At 37.2% G+C, this 24948-nt stretch overlaps 2 protein-coding genes across 3 annotated transcripts; one reads left to right on the top strand and one right to left on the bottom strand.

Annotated features, from left to right (window-relative positions):
- Nucleotides 1–207: 207 nt before the first annotated feature.
- LOC121780627 lies at nt 208–2174 on the bottom strand. Its single transcript, XM_042178241.1, has one exon. It carries the CDS (start codon nt 2116–2118, stop codon nt 295–297), a length of 1824 nt encoding a protein of 607 aa, XP_042034175.1. The 5' UTR covers nt 2119–2174; the 3' UTR covers nt 208–294.
- Nucleotides 2175–8841: 6667 nt separating this feature from the next.
- Nucleotides 8842–21762, top strand: LOC121782721 (L-arabinokinase-like). 2 transcript variants are annotated; one of them, XM_042180670.1, is made up of 29 exons: nt 8844–9034; nt 10057–10164; nt 10377–10445; nt 10562–10645; nt 10791–10867; nt 11415–11481; nt 12320–12377; nt 12982–13049; nt 13121–13183; nt 13520–13573; nt 13655–13757; nt 13857–13966; nt 14069–14188; nt 14775–14831; nt 15145–15314; nt 15423–15585; nt 15745–15828; nt 15914–16039; nt 16726–16856; nt 16936–17017; nt 17822–17909; nt 18365–18408; nt 18509–18604; nt 18688–18764; nt 20032–20220; nt 20333–20498; nt 20664–20735; nt 21048–21242; nt 21413–21762. In XM_042180670.1, the coding sequence occupies exons 1-29, from the start codon at nt 8957–8959 to the stop codon at nt 21527–21529; spliced, it is 2916 nt and encodes a 971-aa protein (XP_042036604.1). In that variant the 5' UTR covers nt 8844–8956; the 3' UTR covers nt 21530–21762. The 2 variants fall into 2 exon arrangements, with proteins under 2 accessions (XP_042036605.1, XP_042036604.1); XM_042180671.1 differs by lacking the exon at nt 21413–21762 and having other exon boundaries at nt 8842–9034; nt 21059–21236.
- Nucleotides 21763–24948: the final 3186 nt, after the last annotated feature.

The following is a 24948-nucleotide window of genomic DNA, read 5'->3' on the forward strand; positions in this document are numbered from 1 at the left end:
TTGACATTTCATTTAATTAATATACAGATAATGAATTTATGATTATGTGGTCAAAGGGTAGTTGCCTTTCCATTAGAATTTTAATTCATTAATATACAACATTACTGAATTAGAGTTACCTTAATGATTTTGAATTTATGATTGTATTTTTGTTTATATTTTTAGGTAGTAATAAAATTTAAAGGATTAAATTTAAATCCATTAAAATAGGCAGAGAGAAAGAAAGAGTATTGATTAATAACAAAGTTATTTATATGTACATATTTGAAACTCAAAAGTGTTAGAATAGAAGCATCAATCCAGCACAACCAGCTTGTCATATTCTTTCCCAGAAATGGCAGCTTCCATCACCGCCTCTGGATCCATCACTCCACCTTTTTCCAGAAATATTTTCATGAGATTCTTGGAGAATCCGCTCACAAGCGCCACCCCTTTCTGGTTGGCCGGCACCGGCGTCGCTCTCGAATCCCGCAGATTCCAAAACACAATCTCCGGCACACACTCTCCATATCCCTTCTCTTTATACTTCCTCACAATCGCCTCATAATCCGTCTCCCATGGATTGGATGAAGCCTGATCGAATTCCATATCACTGAACACAAACAGCCTCTTTATCATCTCCTCCGTCTTCAGCTTCCCTTTCACCGCCACTTTAAGTATCACATCAAACACCTTCTGAAAATCAGTGTTCATTCCCCATTCCATTCTTCTCACAAACTCCGTCTTCGATTTCAAGCTCTCCCCTTCCACTTTCTGAAGCTTCGGATTTTCGCTGAATGTGATCACCTTCCCCTTCCACGGTTCCTCGCTCAGCTCCGACACCAGCACCCCTAGCGCCACCGACACCTCCATCGGAATCCCGGACATGCTCCCGGAGACGTCACACACCGCAAGGCAATTGCTCAATTTCCCAATTCTACCCATGTCATCCACCATTCTCCTCCACTGCAGCTCTGCCACTTCTCCGCCGTGCTCATCGTTCAGGGACTCGATTATCTGGTGAGGGAGCAATGCGCCGGCGGCGATCGTGGCTTTGCCGGACTTCACTTTATCGAGATACTCATTGAACCTCTGTTCATCGTGCTTGAAGAAGAGAGGCTTGTATGTTTTCATGGCCACAGAGGCGACTCTGTTGTAGGGCAGAGTCCCCCATTGGTTGGCGCCGATGTAAACCTCCGGCAGCTCCAACGCCTTGCGCAGTGGAACCAGCACCTCCTTCCTCAGACGATCCCTCACCCGATACGCGTAATGCGCCTCCTCCACGCCTTCGTACTCTGCGAATTCCGCCCTCGGAAACACCTTCTTCGCTACGGTCTCACACAGCAGAGTTATTCTGTCGAATGAAGAGTCCAGAGAGGGGCACCATTTCGCGGCGAGGCTGATTCTGTTCAATTTCCCCAATTTCAACATCTCCATATCCGATCTCAACTGCTGCGCGAAGAGATCGGAAACGCAGTCGTGCAGGAACTTGAAATTGGCGTCGTGATTGAATCTCTCCACCACCCTCTTCGCTCTCTCGATCCTCTTCTCTTCAGGCGTGGATTTGTTCAATCTGTTGAACTCAGCCGTGTAGCCGATGCCTCTTCTCCTCTTTCCATTCGGATTCTTTGATTGAGATGATTTCCAGAGGTCTCCAATCTGTTTGGCCAATTGGCGTGCCTCAGGCCCTTCGAGGAGGCGGAAGAGGATCTCGAGCAAATCCTTGTAATATCCGAAATGAGCGAAGGAAGCAGTGTTGGAAGCGAGGGTTTTGGGGTGGTTGTGGTGCAGCCAGAGGGCGGCGGTGTAGAAACCCTCTTTATCGGATTTGCCGGTGCCTCTGACTCCGCGGAGGTTGCAGACGAGCTTGAGAGCCTTGAGCGGATCCTGATCCCAGGCGAGCTTGAGGAGATGGGTGAGTGATTGGGGAGGCGTGTCGGGGACGATGTGGAAGAAGAAATCCAAGCAGGGGTTTCGGGTGGAGAGAAACGTGGGAGAGAGGTTTTCCGTGAGGCCTAACGGCGGGAGTGTTGTGTTAAAATGTGCAACCATGAGATCAATGAATGCATCGCCAGTGGTGGTGGATTTGGAAGAGTGGTGATAGATTTCAGGTGGTCCGACGAGAAGAGCGGCGGCCATGATTGTATATTTGTATTTGAGGAATGAAACAAATTGAAGGATGATTCACTTTCAGAATTGAGAGAGTTGAAAGCGGCAATAATTTATAACATAAGAAATACTGCTCCATATACTTGAAGGCCACGCACTACACTACGTGGTGACCAAGCACAACTGCCAAGTCTTTTATTTATCCTTCATAAATATAATCAGTAACCTGCCTTCCAGATTAAACTCTCTTAGGAATAAATAATTTTCCAAAGGGTCCTTTTTCTATTATTTCCATGCCTCTGTTTTATCCAACCACATATCTCCTTGTAAGAGCATCCACCATGGTTTTCGCCCAGCCATAGCCTAGCCACAAACTCCTCCTGCCACATCATCAGCACTAAAAATCCTCTTGCCACATCATCAAAACAAGCAAATAGCCCAGCCATAGCCCAGCCACATCACTCAAAATTATATAAAACAAATAATGAACAATCACACAAAATACGGAATTAAATTTACGCCACAGATACGGGAAAATGCAACAATTTTATTTAAATTTAAAAAAATTACATTTTAAAAAATTACATAAATAAAAAAAACTAACTCCGAGTAGTCCTCCGCGACCATAACTCTTCAATTAAATCCTTTTGGAGTCGAATATGAGCTTCCGTTTGGCGCATGTCGGCATGTGCTTGGAGGAGGCCGACTTCATCGTGAGGTACCCCACTCCGTGTGTTGGGGATGGCCACGCCGTGGCTTGGACCGGCTTCATTATCGTCGTTGGCCCAATCCGTCAGTTGTACATCTTCATCTTCGACAATCATGTTGTGCATGATAATACAAGCGTACATTATATCAGCAATGCAGTCGACATGCCACAAACGCGTTGGACCCCTAACCGCCGCCCATCGAGACTGGAGCACACCAAATGCGCGCTCCACGTCCTTGCGCGCCGACTCCTGCCGTGCCGCAAAGTAGGCCTTCCTCTCATCTGAAGCGCATCGGATCGTCTTCACAAACACGGGCCACCTAGGGTATATCCCATCGGCCAAGTAGTAGCTCATATCATGCCGGTTGCCGTTGGCGACAAAACTGATGGCCGGCCCGATGCCCTGGCACTGCTTGTTGAAAAGGGGCGACGAGTTGAGGACGTTGAGATCGTTGTTTGACCCGGCTATCCCAAAATACGCATGCCAAATCCACAGCCGGTAATCAGCTACGGCCTCGAGGATCATCGTGGGATTCTTTCCCTTATAGCCGGTCGTGTAGAACCCCTTCCAGGAAGTGGGACAGTTCTTCCACTCCCAATGCATACAGTCTATGCTGCCTAACATTCCCAGGAACCCATGCTTCTCCCCGTGCATCTGCATCAGATCCTGACAGTCTTGGGGGGTAGGGCTTCGAAGGTACTGATCACTAAATATTTCAATAACGCCATCACAGAAATACTTCATACATTCCAGGGAAGTCGTCTCACCGATGTGGAGGTACTCGTCCCACATGTCTGCCGCGCCTCCGTAGGCCAACTGCCGGATTGCCGCAGTGCACTTTTGAATAGGTGTGTGGCCGGGTTTGCCAGCCGCATCGTGCCTGAAGCGGAAATACATATATCGCTGCTCCAAGGCGTTAACAATACGCATAAACAGGGCTCTGCTCATCCTAAAACGACGCCTGAAAAGGTTGGCGTTGAACCGCTACTCCTCTGCGAAGTAGTCTTCGTATAGGCGCTGATGTGCAGCTACGTGATCACGATCAATCGCTTGTCGGCGATGGACAACTGGCAGAGGTCGAGGTACCGCCGGCTGCAAGGCTCTTTGCATCCATTGGTCTATCCCCCGGTTGGTATATGCCTCAAACGCTTCGGTCATTCGACGTTCGTACTCCTCAGCGTCCCCCCACTACCTCCACTACTACCACCCGCGTTACTCATTTCTCGGTGTTGATCTTGTACAGAAATTAAGATAGAGAGAGTACTCGTTAATACAAGTGGTGCGAATGAAAATGAAGTGCAAATCGCGTATATATAGTGTTTCAAAAATTTAAAAAAAAAAACGCTGGGCTATGCGCTGGGCGATCCGGGCGCTGCAATGGCGCCGAGCGGATCGCCCAGCGGATTTTGACCGCCTAGCGCTAGGCGAAATTCATTTCCGAAAAACCGCTCGGCGGTTTTCGGCTCCTGCAATGGCTCGCCTAGCGACCGCCTAGCGTCGGCGCTCGGCTAGGCGGTGCGCTAGGCGCCATTGTGGATGCTCTAATGGAATTTTGCTATTTCATGTCCCACTTTATATTTCATTTTCATTATTTTGTTTTAATATTTTTGCACTCCTATATTTAATATTTTATCACAATAATTAAATTAAAATGTAAAAATAATATAATACATGAAATAAATTTTAATTAATCCCAAATATATAACGACTTATTAATTATTTAGATGAAAACCTAAATTAGGCATCTCCAATCTATAGTCCATTTATTTAATAAAATTATTGGCCCACTAGTAAGCCCAATCTATAGTATACAAATTAAGGTTATATTTTCTCATTCTTTCTCAACCAGCCAACTCTTCTTCTTCTTCCTCCAGCCTATTTCTTCTTCCTCTATCTCACTTTATCTCTCAGCAAAAAAAATGGTCGATGATCGGCCTATCAGCCACAATGGCGCAAGATCGACGGCCGATCATTGGCCCCTTTCCATCAGCCATGCCGTTCCAACGGCCATTTGGGGGAAGCGTCTGAAGGCCAATTATCGGCCCTTTCTCTGCAATGGTGGCTGATCTCCATGCCGATCCCGAGAGAATGGCCACCCATTGCTAATGCTCTTATTATGTATTTTAAAGTTTGTGTATTTGTTAATATTATTATAAGTTTGTCCTATAAACTACATCGTTTAAGAGAATCGACGATTAGATGGCATAGACTTCTTGGTGCACCACGTAGGATTAAATTTGGATGAAACTGAATTTTATGTGAAATTTACTAGTATAAGTAAAAAGTTGGTGTATATTTTACCATATTTAAAATATGTGGTAAGAACCTAAATTGGCCAATAATTGATGTACTTTTTTTTGGTTATTAGCCATAATTTTTAGAATCCAAAGCTAGCACATTTGATTATATGACCAATTATATTAAAGTAGATGTACACAACCAATTTTAGACTTTTGTCTAGTTAAAATGTCAAAATTTTGGAAATTAATACATTATGTAAAGTTTATTATTTTGACATCATCTTAATAGTTCGAGAAAATATCATATTTGACTCTAGGGCGTGTTTGCTTTATTAGAAATGACAATATATGAGCTTCTCCTATAGTATGCAATTATTAATTTCTTGTTGGCCAGAGTTTTGCAAAGCGGGAAACACTGTTCATTAGAAATGCAGTGGTTCCAAATCTACCCAAGAGGTGGTTAAGGGCCGGTTCGGTGTATTAGATATGGATAGAATTGAGTTTATTTCTATGCATTAATGGTGTTCAGTGTGCATGTGATATATCTCTAGATCCCTCGAAATAAATAACGGCCCACACTTTTTAGTACATTAATGGACATAATTCATTTCTTTCACATGAGGTGGTATTTGTAACAGCTTTGAGAAATATGTGAAGAAATGGAACGTAGTTTATGTACTAGAAATCACATTTCGAATGATTAAATACTGTAAAAACTCTTATTTTATTTTCCAATGAATCAAATAAATTATTTTATCATAATGTTGTTATGTTTTACCTTTAATGTTTGATTACATATTTAAATGCATAAGAAACTTAACAAAGTCTAAATCTTTGTTTTAGTAGACCGGTTGTGGGCGGCGTCCACTTTAAGGTAATACAGTCAGTTCTGAACAAAGAAAAAGAAGAATTTCACAACCCAAATAGGTTTAGACTACCTATCGTGAAATGTTGCATTGTCAGTCAGCATATTTCTAAGCTTTACTGAAATAAGATGACATTAGTGGTACAACACTGAACGGATCTAACAACGAGACGTGTCTTTATGCTATCTACTGAAAGACGAGGTCTTGATAAATATTATTTCTTAATCAATATATGTTAGCATTGAGCATACGGTATTGATTATGCATTATTTTGACTTATCAAATTGTGCGGGTTTTCGCAAACCCAATAATCCTGATATATAGGGTAGTGGTGATTAATATCTAGCGATGCTAGGATTGCTATTATATTGAATCGTGCGCGAGGTGAGTCTCGTTTGATAATGTCCTCAAGAGGAGCTCGAAACAAGGTTTTATTATTCAGAACCTAACTAGTTGAAATTTAATTATTCTATGAGTAATAAATAAATGTTTCTTGCTAAGTCCTCTCTTGGAATGAAACATGTTAATTAATTAAGTCTATAGCAGACACTAATTAATTAATGGACATTTATATCTTAACCGGGGAAATGAATAATAAACTAAACGGAAACTCGGATTACTTGTAATTTCAGATTTGGATGGGCAGTGCAATATTACTACTGTAGTAGCTGATAATAATATTCCAATATAAGCTTATATTAAATTGTGGGTTCAATTTAATTAGTAAAAAGCTAATTGTGGGAGACCATATCCAAAAAACCTTCCATAGATCCCTGACTGTGACCAATATTTAATTTAATACTATAAATAGGAGAATAAAGGAGACAGAAAATACACTCAATTTTATTCAAAATTTTTGTCCCTCTCCTATCTCTAGAAGGGGATGATTTTTCTCTCTATCTCCTACCCCGTGAAGAATTTCTGTCTTCTTTATTTACGTCCTAGTATCCTGGTGAGATCAGCCCACAGACCCCACACTGATATCGGAATACAGTTCGAGAACCAGTCAAAAAATTTGTGGTCGAATACTCAACATCTTTCACGTGGAGAAGTAGCGAGTCATCTACGATTCTTTGGAGAATCAAGAAGGTATAATTATGTTCAGTAGAAAAACATGTTTTAGGTTTCAATTAATCATAAAGCATGTTTTAATTCAAGTTATCAGCATGATATGATAATTATGCGAAATGAATTTTTCTGAATAATCTAATAAATAGATCATCTTCTCTGATTTATTCATGCTTCCGCTGCCAACCCCTTTAATTTACGGAACTTCCCCTTCCGTTTTCAACTCTCCCAAATTCTTACGGTGGAATTTTCTAAATTGGAAGAGGTCATTTACATCAACCCACTTTAAAAAAGATGCAACTAATAAAAAAACTACTTCATCCGTCCTATCTAATGACCATTTTACCCCCCTCCCCTCTCATATTTTAAAACATTAAGAGCATCTGCAACGGTGAGCACAAGCTCTCCGCCTGTCCTCGCCGCTGGCAAGGACACGCTTGTCCGCCGATGTGCTCTTGCCGCTGGCACGGACGTGCTCTTAGCGAGCAGGACGACGTGACATGTTTCTATTGGCCGTTGGCATTTTTTTTAAAAAAAATCAAAAATAATACCAAAAATAAAAAAAAATATTTTCGTATTCCCAAAAATATAGCCGTTTTATTACCGTTTTTTGAAATTTTTTTAAAAAAATTTAATCCCAAAACCATCTATAAATACACACATTCATCATCCATTTGGACGAAATTCGGTCACTTATGAATTTAATTATGTAATTTTTAATTTTTAGGATTTTAATTACGCACTTTTTAAATTTTAGGATTTTAATTATGTAATTTTTATTTTTTAGGATTTTAATTATGTAATTTTTATTTTATTTGTAATTTGTAATATTATTTCGGATATTTTTAATGTATTTTAATTTTGTGGAAATGTTTTTATTCAAATTGAATAATAGAATGGTGGGGCCCTTGTGCTCGTCTTTGCGGAAGAGCACGGCTGTGGTGTTGTGCTCTTGCCTAAGAGCAGGCAGAAAAAGTGGGGCTGGGCCCACAACCATGCTCGTTGGCAAGAGTACAATTGTGGATGCTCTAATAGAGTGTGAGTCCTACTTTTATATTATATTTGTTTAAAAAAAATGTGAGTGAGGCGAGTTAGTGAAATGTGGGGTCTATTACCAAAAGTAGTAAAAAATAAATAAGACATTTAATTGTAGACGGATAAAAAAGGAAACTTGAGATAATTATTCGTGAACGGAGAGAGTAGTTTGTAGATAGAGCTTTTATTCCAATGGTGTTTGATATATTACGTAGAAACTCATTTTTTCCTACATTTGTTTGGTGAGGTTAAATTGCAACAAAGATACACTCCTATTTTATTCCTTTATTTTATTTTTCAATATAATTTCTTATATTTTACTTTTCAATATAATTTCTTAATTTGTTTGTCCTAAAGTTTTGATTCAACTTATTTAGAACGGAGGAAGGGAGTAGTATTTTTTTTCAATAAATGTTTGTCACATAAGAGTAACCATACCACATAGTATCAAGTGTGCAATGTCAATTTTTAATGATTACTGTAAATCTGTAATGACCGACCCTATAAAATTAACAAATACTCCAATATTGAATAGTCCAATATGATTATAATAATTAATTTGTAGAGTATAATAACTGAATATCTTATCACTTTTTCCTATAAAATATACTCCAAATTTATTTAAAAAATTATTTTAAGATAGGAAAAGACCATCTCCCGCGCATCTGTATCCTATTCTCCGGCCATTTCCATTTCTCAAATATGCTCAGCCCAAACCACAACAAACAATTTAAATGCAATATGATATTTGTACTGTGCAAAACGAAATTAATTTAATGGAAATTGGGAGAAGACGAATAATTAAATCATTACAGAAAATCCGACTTAATAAGGAAAGTGAGGATGGTGAGAGGTTGTTGTTTGTGTACAGAAACAGATAGAGAGAGAGAGAGAGAGAGAGAGAGAAGCGAATCTGCAAATCTATTAGTGGATCCAATAGAAAAAAGAGATGCAGGAAGAAAAGCCTCTTGTTTTTGCCTACTATGTCACCGGCCATGGATTTGGCCACGCCACCCGTGTTGCCGAGGTTCTCTTTTAGCTATTCCTCTTCCAATTTATTTCGGCAATGTTGGATGTTTATCAATCTCTTCTTAATTGTGTAAATGTGCATTACCTATTACTTTGGTTTCATTAGTTTCTTTCAGTTTGATTTAGTTCTACCTTTGAACTTGAAACTGGTTATCCTTTTTTTAATAACAATTCACTAATGCTTAGAGTAGTTAGATTGAATGAAGTTCAGCTTGTAACGACGAAGCATGTATCGTAGATGATCAGATATTTCTCGGAGAAATGAAGGTGTGGGTTCTGTTATTGTAGGGCTTGATTTGCTTTTCGGGAGCACAAGTTGGGGAAATGCATTTATAGAGTCTACTCAAACTGTTTATGTCCAATTTAGGGAAGGAAATACTTTGGGAAGTAAGGGTCGAAGAAGGACAATCACTCATTTTTAAAATCAATGTTCTTAAGAAAGAGTCAAGAGGGACTTTTGGGAATATCAATGGATGATGATGTTCTTCACTCTGTATATAAAATGTGAGATTTAGAAGTTTTCAGATATATGTAACATGATTGGTTTACTTGAAACTGTGGGCATTGGTTACTTTCACGAAGGGACTATCTTCTCTCCAAATCTTTTTCGGAATCCTTCTTCCTGCAACCTAGTTCTCCACTTTTCCTTCTCTAACAAAGTTTCATCAATGTACTATCCTTGCCATTGTTTGGTCTCGTCTGGGCTTCTCATGGCTCATGCAGTCATGCTGGATCATTTTTTCTCTTAAAGGATCAATAATTGTTCTCCATTTACCTCATGATCAGAATTTTAGTCTTGTAGTTTCATTGTTTCTTTTGGAGTGGATTGCTTGTCTAAATGTATACATTTCATTTCTTTCTTGGATTAAAAAATACCTTTGACTTCCTTAACAAAAGAGAAGAAGAAAAGGTATCAGTTTTCTGTATGATATCTTCTTTGCTTTTACACTCAGAAAAATCTCATTTGGTGGCATTTATGTAATTTGATGCTGATATTTTTCAAATGTTGCTTATATGCAGGTGGTTCGCAATCTCATCCTTCTAGGACATGAAATTCACGTGGTTACAGCTGCTTCGGAGCACATTTTTACCACTGAAATACAGTCACCTAAACTCTTCATCCGGAAGGTCAATACCCTACCGTCCCCCATTTTTTTGTATGTGAGACTTCAATATGCTTGGAGGTACAAAATTTATGGATACTGTGACACTCTAGATAGAAATTATAGTTGCGTTTGCATAAAAATCAAAACTTGTTTGTCGGACGCTAGCAATGTAGAGTGGATCTGTTGTCAAACTCATGTAGTCTGTATAATAAATGTATTTTTATCTGTCTGCAGGTGGTATTAGATATTGGAGCCATTCAAACAGATGCGTTGACGGTTGATCGTCTTGCATCCTTGGAGAAGGTACTAGACTACTAGCAATATAAATGGAGAGAGTCTTATTTTTACTCTTAATTCACATTTTACATATTGACCTCTTTTGATTGTCTGGTGACTTATTGTCTCTCACATTTCAACAGTATGTTGAGATAGCTGTGGTACCTCGGGATTCTATATTGTCAACTGAGGCTGAATGGCTGAAATCCATAAATGCTAGTTTAGTGGTATGACATACAAAAAAACTCTCCCTTTCAACTGATATACTATGATTTAGGCTTGCTTTCCACAAGGAAATTTGACATACGATCATCTACTTTAAGCTGGATTGCAGATGGGAAAACACTTTCTAATTGTACTGAATAATAACAGGTATCTGATGCTGTCCCTATTGCATGCCAAGCAGCAGCAGATGCTGGAGTTCGTGCTGTTTGTGTGACCAACTTTAGGTGATTATACATACTTCAAAACTATATATATATATGAGGAAACATAATTTTTTATGTGGGTGTAGCTAATATCCCTACTTAAAATTTATAAAATAAGATAAATGCTTATGGATGAACTTTCCAGCATGCTGCAGTAGTTATACCAAGAATGGAAAAATGGCTCCTCTTAATTGGTGATTATAAAAAATATCAGATAATGTTTATTCATAGACATTAATCTAAAGAAATTGATCTATGTTCGTAAGTTAAGCTTAAAATAGTTCGAATTGGCATCACAACACTAAAGACCTTTGTCGATTTTATTATTGCAGTGGTCATCTAAATTTTGAGTTAGTTTTACTAACATATAGTAACAGATTAATATGGCATCAGGAGCCTGAATGGCATAATGATAATATCCAGTAAATACAAGACTATCATTGCAAAGCAAAGACTCCTAAATTGAATCCATAGTCATATATATTTATTGGTTGTTTGAATTAATTAGATTTATTTATCTTGGACACTATTTTTTTTCGTTTCTTTTCTGATCTTTCATCTTTTGTAGTTGGGACTTCATATATGCCGAATATGTTATGGTGGCTGGACGTCAAAGTCACTCTATCATTTGGCAGGTAAGTCATAGTTATTTTAGCCAACTTCCATGGATAATCATCATCATTATTTCCAGCCAAATTAACATTTTGTATTAGAGAACTCACAATTCTTTCATTGCTATTACAAAAGGAGATGGTATTCTTCCATTATTGATAACCACTGAGAAGAGTTCATCTGATGGTTTGATGATTGCACTGCCTACTATTTTACAGTTCCTTTAATTATATACTGTGGCTCATGAAGAAATGTTCCATCTTAAATCTTTCTATGACAACTATAGAAATGCAAGAACAATGTATTGAGTTTTGAAGGTATTTGAAAACTGCTAGCATCACCCACCTTCACCACATTGCCTTGCGGCATTTGCCCCTACACTATATGAAGATCATTAAAAATTTATTGTGCTTTTCACTTAGGACTCATTGCCATTTTTAGCACTGAGATCTCAAAAGTATGGGATCATAGCTCCCATAACACTTGTTAGCTCTAAGCAAAGTCCATATTTATATAATAAGTGTCTCTGCTCAGGACCAAACTGCCATGGTTTTATTTTTACGATTTCCGATTGTCTTGTTTTGGTCATAATCGTAAGCCCTGATAGTAAGGAGAATAAATTTTGTGTTATTTGTTGAGAGCATGGATCACACAATAAGTCTTAATACTACTCCATGAAGAAACTGTTACGTAATCTTCAATTACATTGACAAATATAGAGTAATTGATTTCACATGTGTGCGCTTGTCACTTTTATTAATTAGTTGTACTCTTTGATCTTTACTTTGAAGATTTTCCTCTCCTTTCCTTATAAGAACTTGAAAATCTTTGTTTTGGTTTTGCTTATTAAAATCTTTGCAGATAGCTGAAGACTATTCTCATTGCGACTTCGTTATACGTCTCCCAGGATACTGCCCAAGTATGGTGGTCCCAGAATAATATCATATATGTGCACACACTAAAAATAATATCTTCTCTTTTTCTCTAAACCCGACTAAATGTTTGGTAGCTACATGAGCTGAGAAAGTGCAGTACGCTAGTCTCTTTGGTAACCATTAGAATTTTGAGAACCCTTGAGAAGTTGTGGGATAGGGTTATGTTCAATGTTGATTATATGGTTTTGATTCACGAGGATTTTAAACCGACCTTGTCTCTGACATTGTCAGAGATCGAGATGTATACATTAGATCCTTCTGTGTATCTTCATTCTGTTTAGCTGAAAGGAATATAAAATGATATTTAGCACACTGACGAAGTATGCTAAGCAGATGTCATAAATAATTGCTTCATTAATTTTCAACTTCTCATTTGTTTTCTCACCACTTTCACCATAATTCATTTAGATTACCAATTTACCATGCATGTCTGCTGAACTAAGATTTGGGGATATCCTGGGGTTCAATATAATCTTTGTAGTTGATGATTAGGTAATCTTTGTGTAAGTGTGTGTATGTATGTAAATAGGTTTACTTAATAGTTGAAATCATATGCAACTAATTCTCAAGCATGCACGAACCTTGCAGTGCCTGCTTTTCGAGATGTGGTTGATGTACCTCTTGTAGTTCGGAGATTACGCAGGTCACGGGCTGAGGTTAGCTTATGCTACTAATGTCTTCTGCTGGTGTAAGATACCATTCTGATTGTTGGTTCACTTTTGTTCAGGTTAGGAAAGAGCTTGGAATTGCGGAAGACACAAAAGTTTTGATTTATAATTTTGGCGGACAGGTGGAGATTTTAACTGTACATTTTAAAATTCTGCTGTTTGTGAAGGCATCAGAGATTCCATTCTCTTTATCTTTTTATGATCCTAAACTTTTGAAATTAATAAACTAGTCATCAATATTCGGCAAAGTTTTGTTGGTCTGTTTCTATCAGTGGTGAAATTTAAACGAACCCACTTTAGATGCAGCAGTTCTAGTGTTTTGTCTTAGGTGCAAGTACTTCTATAGGAATGTCAGTTTTCTCTAGATAAGATTTGATTTAGTGACCACTTTTAGATGGTTTGTACTATCTTATATTTCTCAAACAATCACTAATATCAGAGTTGTTCATTGTTTACAGCCAGCTGGGTGGAAGCTTCAGAAGAAGTATCTACCCGATGGGTGGATATGCTTGGTTCGTCTCCCTACATGTTCGTGTCTTGCAGTTTGTTGTGAGTTATAATTTTTCTGGTTTGCATACTGTTACTTGATCTAGGTTTGCGGAGCATCAGAAGGGAAGGAGCTTCCAGAAAATTTTATTAAACTTCCAAAGGATATTTATACTCCTGATTTTATTGCAGCCTCAGACTGCATGCTTGGTAACCTTACAGCAAACATCTTGCAATATTTTTCTGATGAATGATTCAATTTTAGTAGTAGTATTTTCAACTTACATTATGATGACTCACATCTCTCAGGTAAAATTGGATATGGTACCGTGAGTGAAGCCTTGGCACACAAAGTGCCTTTGATTTTTGTACGCAGAGAATATTTTAATGAGGAACCGTTTGTTAGGAGCATGCTTGAGGTGCATTCTCACCTTGAATATTCATTAAATTTACTTGTGATGTGAATGCAAAAGTAACTATTTTTTGAGATATTGTCAACCTGTATCATATTGCATAAACAGTGCTACCAATGTGGTGTGGAGATCATAAGGAGGGATTTGCTTACCGGATGTTGGGCACCGTATATTAAACATGCAATTTCTCTAAGACCGTGTTATGATGCAGGCACTAATGGTGGTGAGGTATCTTATCTTTTTTTAATTTTTCTTTTATACTAGAGGGTAGGAATGCATCAAGATATTTATACAACACCCTCACACTGGCAGACATGGATAGTTCAGGTTTGGCTGCTGGATGACAGGCTTTGTTGGATGATATCCAAACACGAGCTGACTTTTATAAGTCAAAATTCATAATCTATAGCATAGCGAATGGGCCTTTTTTATGAATGTATGCTTTACCGCAGCCTTTTAGCACTTCACAACTGTTACTGTCTTTCTTCACTTGTTTCTTCTATTCGTTCGACAAACCATTAATAAATGTACATTTTTTGGTTTGCGTTAAACATTATATTTTTTGGACTTGTGATATTTTGGAGTAAAGTTTTAAGTAGTTTTTATATTTTGGATTTGGTGCCAAGCTTCATTAAGCATTAAGTGCATAATGTTCCATCAAAATTAGTCGAATTCTATTTTTGGAAACTTTTTCACCACACATTACATACACTACTATTAAATTTAATGTTGGTCCCACTATCCACTAACACTATTTCACTAGTTTGTTTAGTTAGCTTCAGCTAACTTGTTCTCATTTTTCATGAATTTCAAGGTGGTTGCCCATATACTTCGGGATACAGCTATGGGGAAAAATGTTACTCATTCTAAGGTATTTTTTTTCTTTAAACATCTTATAATCCTCTTTTTCCTCTTTCTTTCGCATTTCTGCATCCTCTTTTAGGACTGATATATTTTAAAATCCGAATTAAAGAAATAGTATCCTAGTTTCCTAAGGATTTGATTTAAGTCCATAATAAAAGTTTGATTTCATCTGAACACCTGTAAACAATTTATGAAATTAAAATGTGATAGGAGAACAATGTAAGCATGATCTATTGTTTGGGTTCACAGATTCTCTCCTACGGTTTTTGTGTTGTGCACTATATCATTCTTACTCCTTAGATGACTTGTTTGATACACAGCTTAGTGGATCAAGAAGGCTGCAGGATGCCATTGTCCTTGGGTATCAGCTCCAGAGAGTTTCTGGGAAAGATATAGATGTCCCTAGTTGGTATGCACTTGCACAAGATGAACTTAGCTTTCACACACCATCGGCAGATGAGACCAGTATTCAGAGTACCTTGACCAGAGAGTAACTTTTTTGTCTTTTAACTTTAAATTGGTCGTCACAACTGCACTGATTTCTAATACTTGATCGCTTTGAAGTGTTACGACTTTCTCCATAATTCTCTATGTTTAGGACTGATGACATCGAAATCTTGCATGGAGATCATCATAATCTTTCAGATACAATAGGTTTCCTAAAGAGTTTGATGGAGCTGCATGCCTTAACCAGCATCAGGAATAGTAGTCAGCTTCACTCACGTGAAAGTCTTGCTGCAGCTGCAATGTTTAACTGGGAGGTACTTTAATTCCAGTTATGGATTTCTGCAAATACATCTAAATAATGGTTTTTTGAACTCTGTAATATATGGTGTTTTCTTGATATTTTGTACACAGTATAGACAATTTTGTTGACAATTGGTCATATTTTAAGATTCTGGTCCTTATCTGGTTCGCAGGAAGAAATTATTGTAGCTAGAGCACCGGGTAGATTAGATGTCATGGGAGGATTTGGAGATTATTCAGGAAGCTTAGTTCTGCAGGTGCTTATCTATCCATGAGATGCTTCTTTCATACAGACAACGGTGACTTCTTTGTCACTACTTAATTTACAAATTTCACCTGCAGATGCCTATTAGAGAGGCGTGCCATGTTGCTATTCAGCAAAGTCATCCAGACAAGCAGAAGTTGTGGAAACATGCTGAGGCCAGGCAGCAAAACAAAGGACAAGGCTCCACACCAGTTCTCCCAGTTGTATGTAGCCATGAAAACTCTTTGGGGAAAAACCACCTTAAAAAATTAGATTTAATACTTAATAACGTAAATATCTATTTAGAAGCTTTGATTTCATAAAAACATTGGCTAGTGCTAGTAAAACCAATCACTAAGAACTTTCAGTTAAGGCTGTTCAACCGTTCAACGACTAATCAATCATTACTAATTGTCCTGAGACATAATAGAATCATAGATAAATTTAGTATTCAGAAATAAGTTGTGTCTAGTTATGATTTTATATTTTCAAGTTACGTCCCTTCAGCTTGGTTCATTTAGCTACCGAGCTAGTTCACGAACTAACAAGCCGGATACTACCACCCTCAAGCTTGGTTTGTCTAGCTAACGAGCTTCACTATATGAGCTTTTATCAAGCCAAGCTTGGAATAGCTCATGAGTAGCATGTTCATTTACGGCCCTAGCTCTGCATGCATCTTTCTACGGTAGAATGTGTTCACATATGCTTTGAGAGGTCTGATCCTCTATTCCAATTAGTTTAACCCTGTAATCACCTTTTCGTGATTATTTTCCTAGAATCCTGAATTAAGAAACATAATATAGGTTTTTTATTAACAGAATTTGGCTGCTTAAGAGATTAAACGCCCCCATAGGTATTTAATATGTATCTGTAGCTTTCAGACATAAGCACTAAGGTGTTGGTTATGCAGGTATCATTTGGCTCAGAACTTAGTAACCGAGCTCCTACGTTTGACATGGACTTGTCTGAATTTCTGGAAGATGGACATCCTATTTCATATGAGAAAGCAAGAGACTATTTTGCTCAGGACCCGTCACAGAAGTAATCGCATTTTTCATGTTCAGTTTACTTTTACTTGTTCTATAAAAACTAGTTTGTCACTATCCTGATGCCATCCTAGGTGGGCAGCATATGTTGCTGGTACAATTCTGGTATTGATGACTGAATTGGGCATTCAATTTGTGGACAGTATCAGCATACTGGTAAAAGATCTGATGTTACGGGAATTATTATTATACTCCTAATTGGGAAATGCTTTAGTGCATAACAACTGCTACTGGGAATGTTGTTTTCTGCTTCTGTGAACTGATGGTTTGAGTAGATTTATGATAATAATGTCTGGCATAACATGAACTTAATCACATTAACTGATTGTGCTCTACATACCAATACCAAGACATTGTTTCATAGTATAGAACAAAATTATAGTAACGTCTCGGGTTTCTTGTACTAAGTATATAGCCATGATTTGAACAAGACTGGCAACCATCATGGATGTATAGACAGATAATAGGAAAAATGATATTTTATTTGATAGAGATTATCTTAGGGAATAATACCACTATCAATGTGGTGGTAAGTCACCTTTGAATGGTAGTAGGCTAACCGCTCTGTCCTGTAGTTTTAAGAGAGTTGGACTATCTTCATTATTCATTTGAAGTCATAAGAAGTTTATTTAAATAAATAGTAGCATAACTGCATAAGAAGACAATGGAATAAAACTGGATGGAGAAAAAATATAGTAAAATATTACAGGGTTTTTCTGATGACCAAAAAGATCCATATGGAGCTGTCAAACTAGAGAATTTCACAACAGAAAACAAAGTTTCTGATTTTATTAATGGGTTGCATTATGCTGTAGTTGCTGATGATTTCTCTACTATAGTTTATTCTCTGTTTTCTCAGAAATAGATGGAAAATGTTGTTTTCAGTTGATTCTGTTAATTTTCGTGGCCTCCGTGCAAGTAGAACTATCAGTAAAAGCTAAATTTGAAAAAAATTTAAAGGTGATTTCTGGTGTCCCGGAGGGCAAAGGTGTATCATCTTCCGCTGCAATAGAAGTTGCAACAGTGTCTGCTGTGGCTGCTTCTCATGGTAATGATAAATGCTAGTACCTCTTCAGGTCTCAGACAGGAATAGTATGATCAGTCAAAGTCTTCATATGTTAGGCAATAACAACTTCAGTATTTACTGTTTGAATCCAGTAAATCATTGATTTTGAGGGTTCTGCTTATGTGTTTGTAGAGATCCAGCATGAATAAATATGATTTTTGCAAGCGATGGTATCTTAGATAAAGGAGGCAAGGATCTTAATATCAATAAATATATGAATCAATCTGATACTCTAGAAGCTACCCAATGGTTAATTTCGAACTCAATGGCACTGTGCACTAACACTAACTTGTACATCATGAGACATAGATCCATAAAATCTCGAGTGTAGATGTACAGTCTTGGATGAAGATTTTGAGCTGATCAACTTTTTATTATGTATTATAGTTTTTCCCAGTCTTGTGAATGAATTATTTGACTGCAGTTCAAATTTTCAGGATTAGATATTGCACCAAGAGATCTTGCTTTGCTTTGCCAAAAGGCATGCTACGCTCCTAATCAATTTTCCTTGGAGTTCTTTAAATCTAAATATTTACACTGCTTGTTACGACTTAACATTGATTTAGTATCCCATGTAAAAGGTCGAGAATCATGTTGTCGGTGCTCCGTGTGGAGTGATGGACCAGATGGCTTCTGCATGTGGTGAAGAAAACAAACTACTAGCAATGTTGTGTCAGGTGCGAACTATAGTAAAGCATGCTGTTCATCATAAATTAAGAAGCTACTTAACAACTGAATTGTTGTTTTCTTGTCTCTGCAGCCTGCTGAAGTCTTAGGTCATGTGGAAATCCCTCCTCACATACAGTTCTGGGGGATAGACTCAGGGATACGACACAGGTATACATTTAGTGCATGTACTTCTTAGATCATTTTTGTAGTTAATATTTTGAGTTTTGTGTTCATGAAGAACTTTCGGTGTTCTAGTTGTGCCCTCTATTGTTATAGAAACTGCAACAAATGTTGTATTGTCTGGTGGTACTTGACAAATATATGATTTGAATTTAAGAAACATGATGTAATAATCTACTATGAGTTAATATTTTCTGATACTCCAACAAAGAGAAGCTTCTATAATGAGAAGATGAGCTATTGAGATCAACTTTTGTGCTTCACTACAACTCTTGAACATATTAATCTGTACTACTTTTAGTAATGAACTGATTTATATAATTCTTATAAATAGGGCTATGTCTCTACTTTGCAGTGTTCAGAAATAAAGTTTAGTTCAGTTACTTTGTCATGGTGTTTTTGGAGGATGGTCTCTTAGTCGCAGGAGTATTTATCTTTTATTTTGTTTATCTTTGTTTATTTCGTATCTCGGTTTCTTCATTATTATCATGTCAATTGTCCGATATGCTTTGTATGCTACTATGCTTATTAGCGAATGCATATGGTATGCCCGCCTGTCACTCCGTATCATATTTGTTTAAAAGTCATTTATTCCATCAAAGTTACGGATGGAAAGAATCATTGTTTCCTGCTGGGGATCTAATCAAATGGTTACTAACTACATTTGGAAGTTAATTATGGTTGTCACCAACCAATAGTTGTGAAATACTTACTAATGAGTTTCAGAAACGTTTTTGGCAATGCAAAAGAATCTGATGTATGCATTTTATAGTCTTGATATTGGAATGGTTGGGTAGAGATGGAGTGCTATTTATTTCAGGTGGCAGTTGAATGTAATGAATCAATGTCTTGGTTGAGGGACTTTTTCTGTCTGTAACATCATATCCATGATGCATATTGCAGTCGCATATTATGACTGTCCATCATCGACTTGGTAAAGATCGTGTTTTTAGTATATAAGTTGGACAGCCCTCTCCTCTTATAAAACCATTATAAGGATAAAATGGGCTCAATCCTAAAATGGTATCAAAGCAGGCTAAAGTCGATGGTAATATATTTCGTCATGTGTTAATAGTGAGTTTGTCTCACATCAGTTTGGCAAAAATCATGTTTTCTCCCACATTGACTTGGCAAAGATCCTGCAAGTTAGTTTTATTAATATACATTCTTCTCTCCGGTAATTGTCACTAGCAAATAGAATGTTATGGCACGCACTGGTCTAATTCATTCCCCTTTTCACTATAAAATGCTACAGCGTGGGTGGTGCAGATTATGGATCTGTAAGAATCGGCACCTTTATGGGTAGAAAGATGATTAAATCCATGGCATTTCATAATTCAAAGAAAGTCGAAGGCCTTAATAATAATGGAAAGGATGAAGATGGCATGGAGTTACTCGAAGCCGAAGCTGCAGTGGATTATCTATCCAACATATCCCCACACCGGTTATATTTACTCTTTACCTTTGATACTAACACAAATTTTTTTCTTATGAAAATGCTAATTGGTGTCTTTTATCCAGCTTCAGCTTATAAAGTTTTTCTTCTTTCTTCCCAGATATGAGGAATGTTATGTACGTAAACTCCCAGAATTTGTATCTGGCAATGAATTTATCGAGAATTATGGCCATCATGATGATCCCGTTACAATAATTGATACAAAGCTTAGTTATGCAGTTGGAGCACCAACAAGACATCCAATATATGGAAATTTTCGAGTCAAGGTCAGTAAGTGACTTCAGTTGTAGTTACAACGGTATATCATATGCAATTTTTGAATTTTTTTAATGGTATACTCACATCTTGGATCAACATATGGCTTGATTGATTATTATTACCTACACAATGTGGTATGATCCATCGATAATTTGCCATGTATTGCTGTTTAGGCTTTCAAAGCATTGTTATCTGCTGCTCCTTCAGATGATCAACTCTCTGCACTTGGAGAGCTCATGTATCAGGTATCTTTAACTATCGAGTATCGACCATATTCTTTTATTGATGCAAGGATTTGGAACTTCATTTCACATCGGGCATTTCCTCGTATTACAAAATCCCAACTGCTAATATGAACAGCCCTGCATGTAGATCTATTGTTCTTCGCCTTACCAAAATCTGCAAATTCAGTACCCCAATAAACATAGCCCTATACAAACTAATAATCAAATAAATACTCTCTTTGGATGATACAAGTATACACAAATAGTATGAAGTTAAATTTACTAGAGTACAATTGATCATTTAATCACTAACATAAATTATACATACATTAGTGTCACTACAGCTACAATGCATGTGGACTTGGCTCAGACGGGACGGATAAGTTAGTCCAACTGGTACAAGAAATACAGCATAGCAAATCCTACAGCGGGACTCTATTTGGGGCGAAGATTACCGGCGGAGGTTCAGGAGGAACCGTTTGTGTCCTGGGGAAAAACATATCAAGAAGTGGAGAGCAAATCGCTAAGGTATCTTTCAAGTTCTCTTTTGTACTTTACAACATATCTAGCTGAGTTCCATTCTTTTCAAACTTCACGTGTTACATTCTATTGTCTCGTTGTATGAGCAAAACCATCTTTACATGTATATGAAAAGCCCCATTTTTTCCATGTATTACAAAGTTTTTGCCTGTGTGCAGATTCCGCAGAGGTACAAAGCAAGCACTGGCTTCTTGCCTCATGTCTTTGAGGGATCTTCGCCCGGTGCTTGCAAGTTTGGCTATCTGAAAATACGCCTTAGATCGCGTTCGACCTAGAATATGGAACGTGGCTGTCTCGTTTTGTAAACATTGCGGACATTAGTTTCGTGCCAGCACAGTTTAGAGGTACATGAAACTGCTACTGATGCCTCTCTACCTTTGAAGCTTAATAGTCTATGATATAGATCATGAATCATTCTTCAATTGCATTATAATTTGAGGCAAATGATACACCATTATATATGATTGATAACTACTTCATCTTTACTTCATATGTTGCTTTTTTCTTATTTCATGTGCCATTATTCAGAAACATTAGATTCAAGTTGAGCGTTTGTCTGTCAAAGAGTATGTTATCTTTGACAGAAAATGGAGGAAAACATATGGTTTCTCTGTTTTTGCACTCATTTCACACATTCCGTATTATGCATGATTGTTGATGATATTATATTTTTCATTCTACGATTAGGAATCCCAGTCTGCCATTTCAGTCCATCTGCGATTAAGAGTTCCGGTTCATTTTCATAATAAATGGTAAGTAGCAGGGGCGGACGCAGAAAAAATTGGGTGTAGGGGCTGAGCTTTATTATATATTTTTTCACAGTCAAATATAATATATATATATAGGGGAGTGATCAAAGTATAACTAATTTTAAGTGTATAACTAGAGAACAAATCTCAGCCACACATCTTAATACTCCAAATTAATACTATGGCTTAAACAAACTTTCAGATTTTTATAAAAAAAAACTTGTCCAAGGGCATTTTGGGAATTCAATACATCAATGTGAATTCATGAATAACATATAATCATCGTGAATCCATGCGCCGCGCTAGCTGTCTCTGTAGCGGAGCTGCCGCAGGCTCCGCCCACTCCGACGCCTTCTCAGACGGCTTCGGCGGCTGCACCGCCGTCGTCATTGTTGATCTCGTCGACTTCTTCGGCTCCGGCGCTGTATGCATCGTCCGTCCGTCGGTGGCTGTACCTCTACGTCGGACTCACCGGAATCAGCGCCGACGGGAAATCTCTGAGGATCCGTCTTCTTGCGACAAGACGATGATCAAAGCTGTGTTGAATCATCTCACCAAAATGGAAAGTGAGAGCGATGATCAGATGAGCTGTGTTGGTGGCATGAAATCGGTCTAATACATGTAGCACCAACTAAGTTTTGAATTTTAACATTTTTTCGTTTTTCTTCTAATTTTAACTATTTTTCTGATTAAGATTTACTAAAATCTAATTTGAAAAACTCCACTTAAATTCCAATTTTTGAAAGTCATGAAATAGATCCACTCATTTGAGAAGAAGATAATGATGATATAATTTAGAATAATAGTTGGGTTTTTTCTCGATTACTAGCTAATTTACAAACATTATATTGATGAAGTGTAAAAAAGTAAATCAATGAATCTCGTTCGAATCGAATGAATAATATATATAGGAAAAACATTGGATACACTCGGAATCATAAATCAACCCAATGATTTAACAACCCTGTCTATTATTAATTGTGACAGTCAATTTTAAACGTTTTTATAAGTATTTTAATTTACAATAAATTATGCGTTGCATGTACTAACTCTTAGCATGATTTTACTTAACTATTGTTTTCAAAACACATCACTCTTAGCATGATTTTACTTCACTCTTGTTTACAAAATACATCACTCTTAGCATAATTTTACTTCACTATTGTTTTCAAAACACATCACTCTTAGCATGATTTTACTTCACTAATGTTTTCAAAACACATCACTCTTAGTATGATTTTACTTCACTCTTGTTTACAAAACACATCACTCTTAGCATGATTTTACTTCACTATTGTTTACGAAACACATCACTCTTAGCATGATTTTACTTCACTCTTGTTTACAAAACACATCACTCTTAGCATGATTTTACTTCACTTTTGTTTACGAAACACATCACTCTTAGCATGATTTTACTTCACTCTTGTTTACGAAACACATCACTGCATGATTTTACTTCACTCTTGTTTACGAAACACATCACTCTTAGCATGATTTTACTTCACTCTTGTTTACGAAACACATCACTCTTAGCATGATATTACTTCACTCTTGTTTACGAAACACATCACTTTTAGCATGATATTACTTCACTCTTGTTTACGAAACACATCACTCTTAACATGATTTTACTTCACTCTTGTTTACGAAACACATCACTCTTAGCATGATTTTACTTCACTCTTGTTTACCAAACACATCACTCTTAGCATTTTACTTCACTCTTGTTTACCAAACACATCACTCTTACTTCACTCTTGTTTACGAAACACATCACTCTTAGCATGATTTTACTTCACTCTTGTTTACGAAACACATCACTCTTAGCATGATTTTACTTCACTCTTGTTTACAAAACACACCACTCTTAGCATGATTTTACTTCACTCTTGTTTACGAAACACATCACTCTTAGCATGATTTTACTTCACTCTTGTTTACAAAACATATCACTCTTAGTATGATTTTATTTGAAGTTGCTCAAATTAATAGTCCACGATTTTTTTTGGAAAGCCCCCGTATATACAGTACTCCTATCATTCTAACTGGTATTAATAAATATGAAAATTGAATGGATTATCTATAGTTGTACGTACACTCACATGTCATGTGATAAAAACTAATTGTTCATGAATGAGTGATATTTAATGTTGAATCTACCTGGCTCAGAAAATCATATTGAGTGAGAAAAAATTGATCACCAGCAATTGCTGCGTACCGTAGCATATTTGGTGGGGTACATGCAATTTTAGGCTCAGTTTTTGTCGATGATGTTATTAATATCCAATTATCAAAGCTCGTTTGTTAAGAGTTAAGACCGTGTTTGAGCTAATTAAATCATTCTCCTAATCACAGGGTCATGTCATTCGTCGCCACCACGCACACCTCGTCGCCGCCGTCTTCATTCTACGCATTCACGCAGTGCAGCTTATTAAACCCCGCCGCCTCAATCCACACGCTCTCTGCCTCATCCTCCGCATAATTCGGAATAACCCCCAATCTCGCCACCTTCTCCCGATCCACCCCCACCGGCGACCTCCCCCTCACAATCAGCCACGGATCCAACACGATCTGCATATCCGGTATCACGGCGTACTTCTCCGTCACCGCGAAGTCGTGAATCGACATCGGCCTCTCTATTGAGTTTATAGCCACATATCTATACTTTTGACCATAATACCCCTGCATTTTTATTATGGAGTAAATTTATGATTAATGGAACTAATATCTCCTTAAATTCAAAAATTAATATTAGCCCTTGATTTTTTGATCTTGTGGCTATGATTTGTTCTCTAGTTATTTGGTTAAGGGGTGTTTGCCATAGATCACTACTATATATATATATATATATATATATATATATATATATATATATATATATATATATATATATATATATATATATATGATTGTATTCAATGTCGAACTAATTTTAAAGACCG

Source organism: Salvia splendens, chromosome 20 (genome assembly GCF_004379255.2).
Source record: "Salvia splendens isolate huo1 chromosome 20, SspV2, whole genome shotgun sequence".
Taxonomy (NCBI): Eukaryota; Viridiplantae; Streptophyta; class Magnoliopsida; order Lamiales; family Lamiaceae; genus Salvia; species Salvia splendens.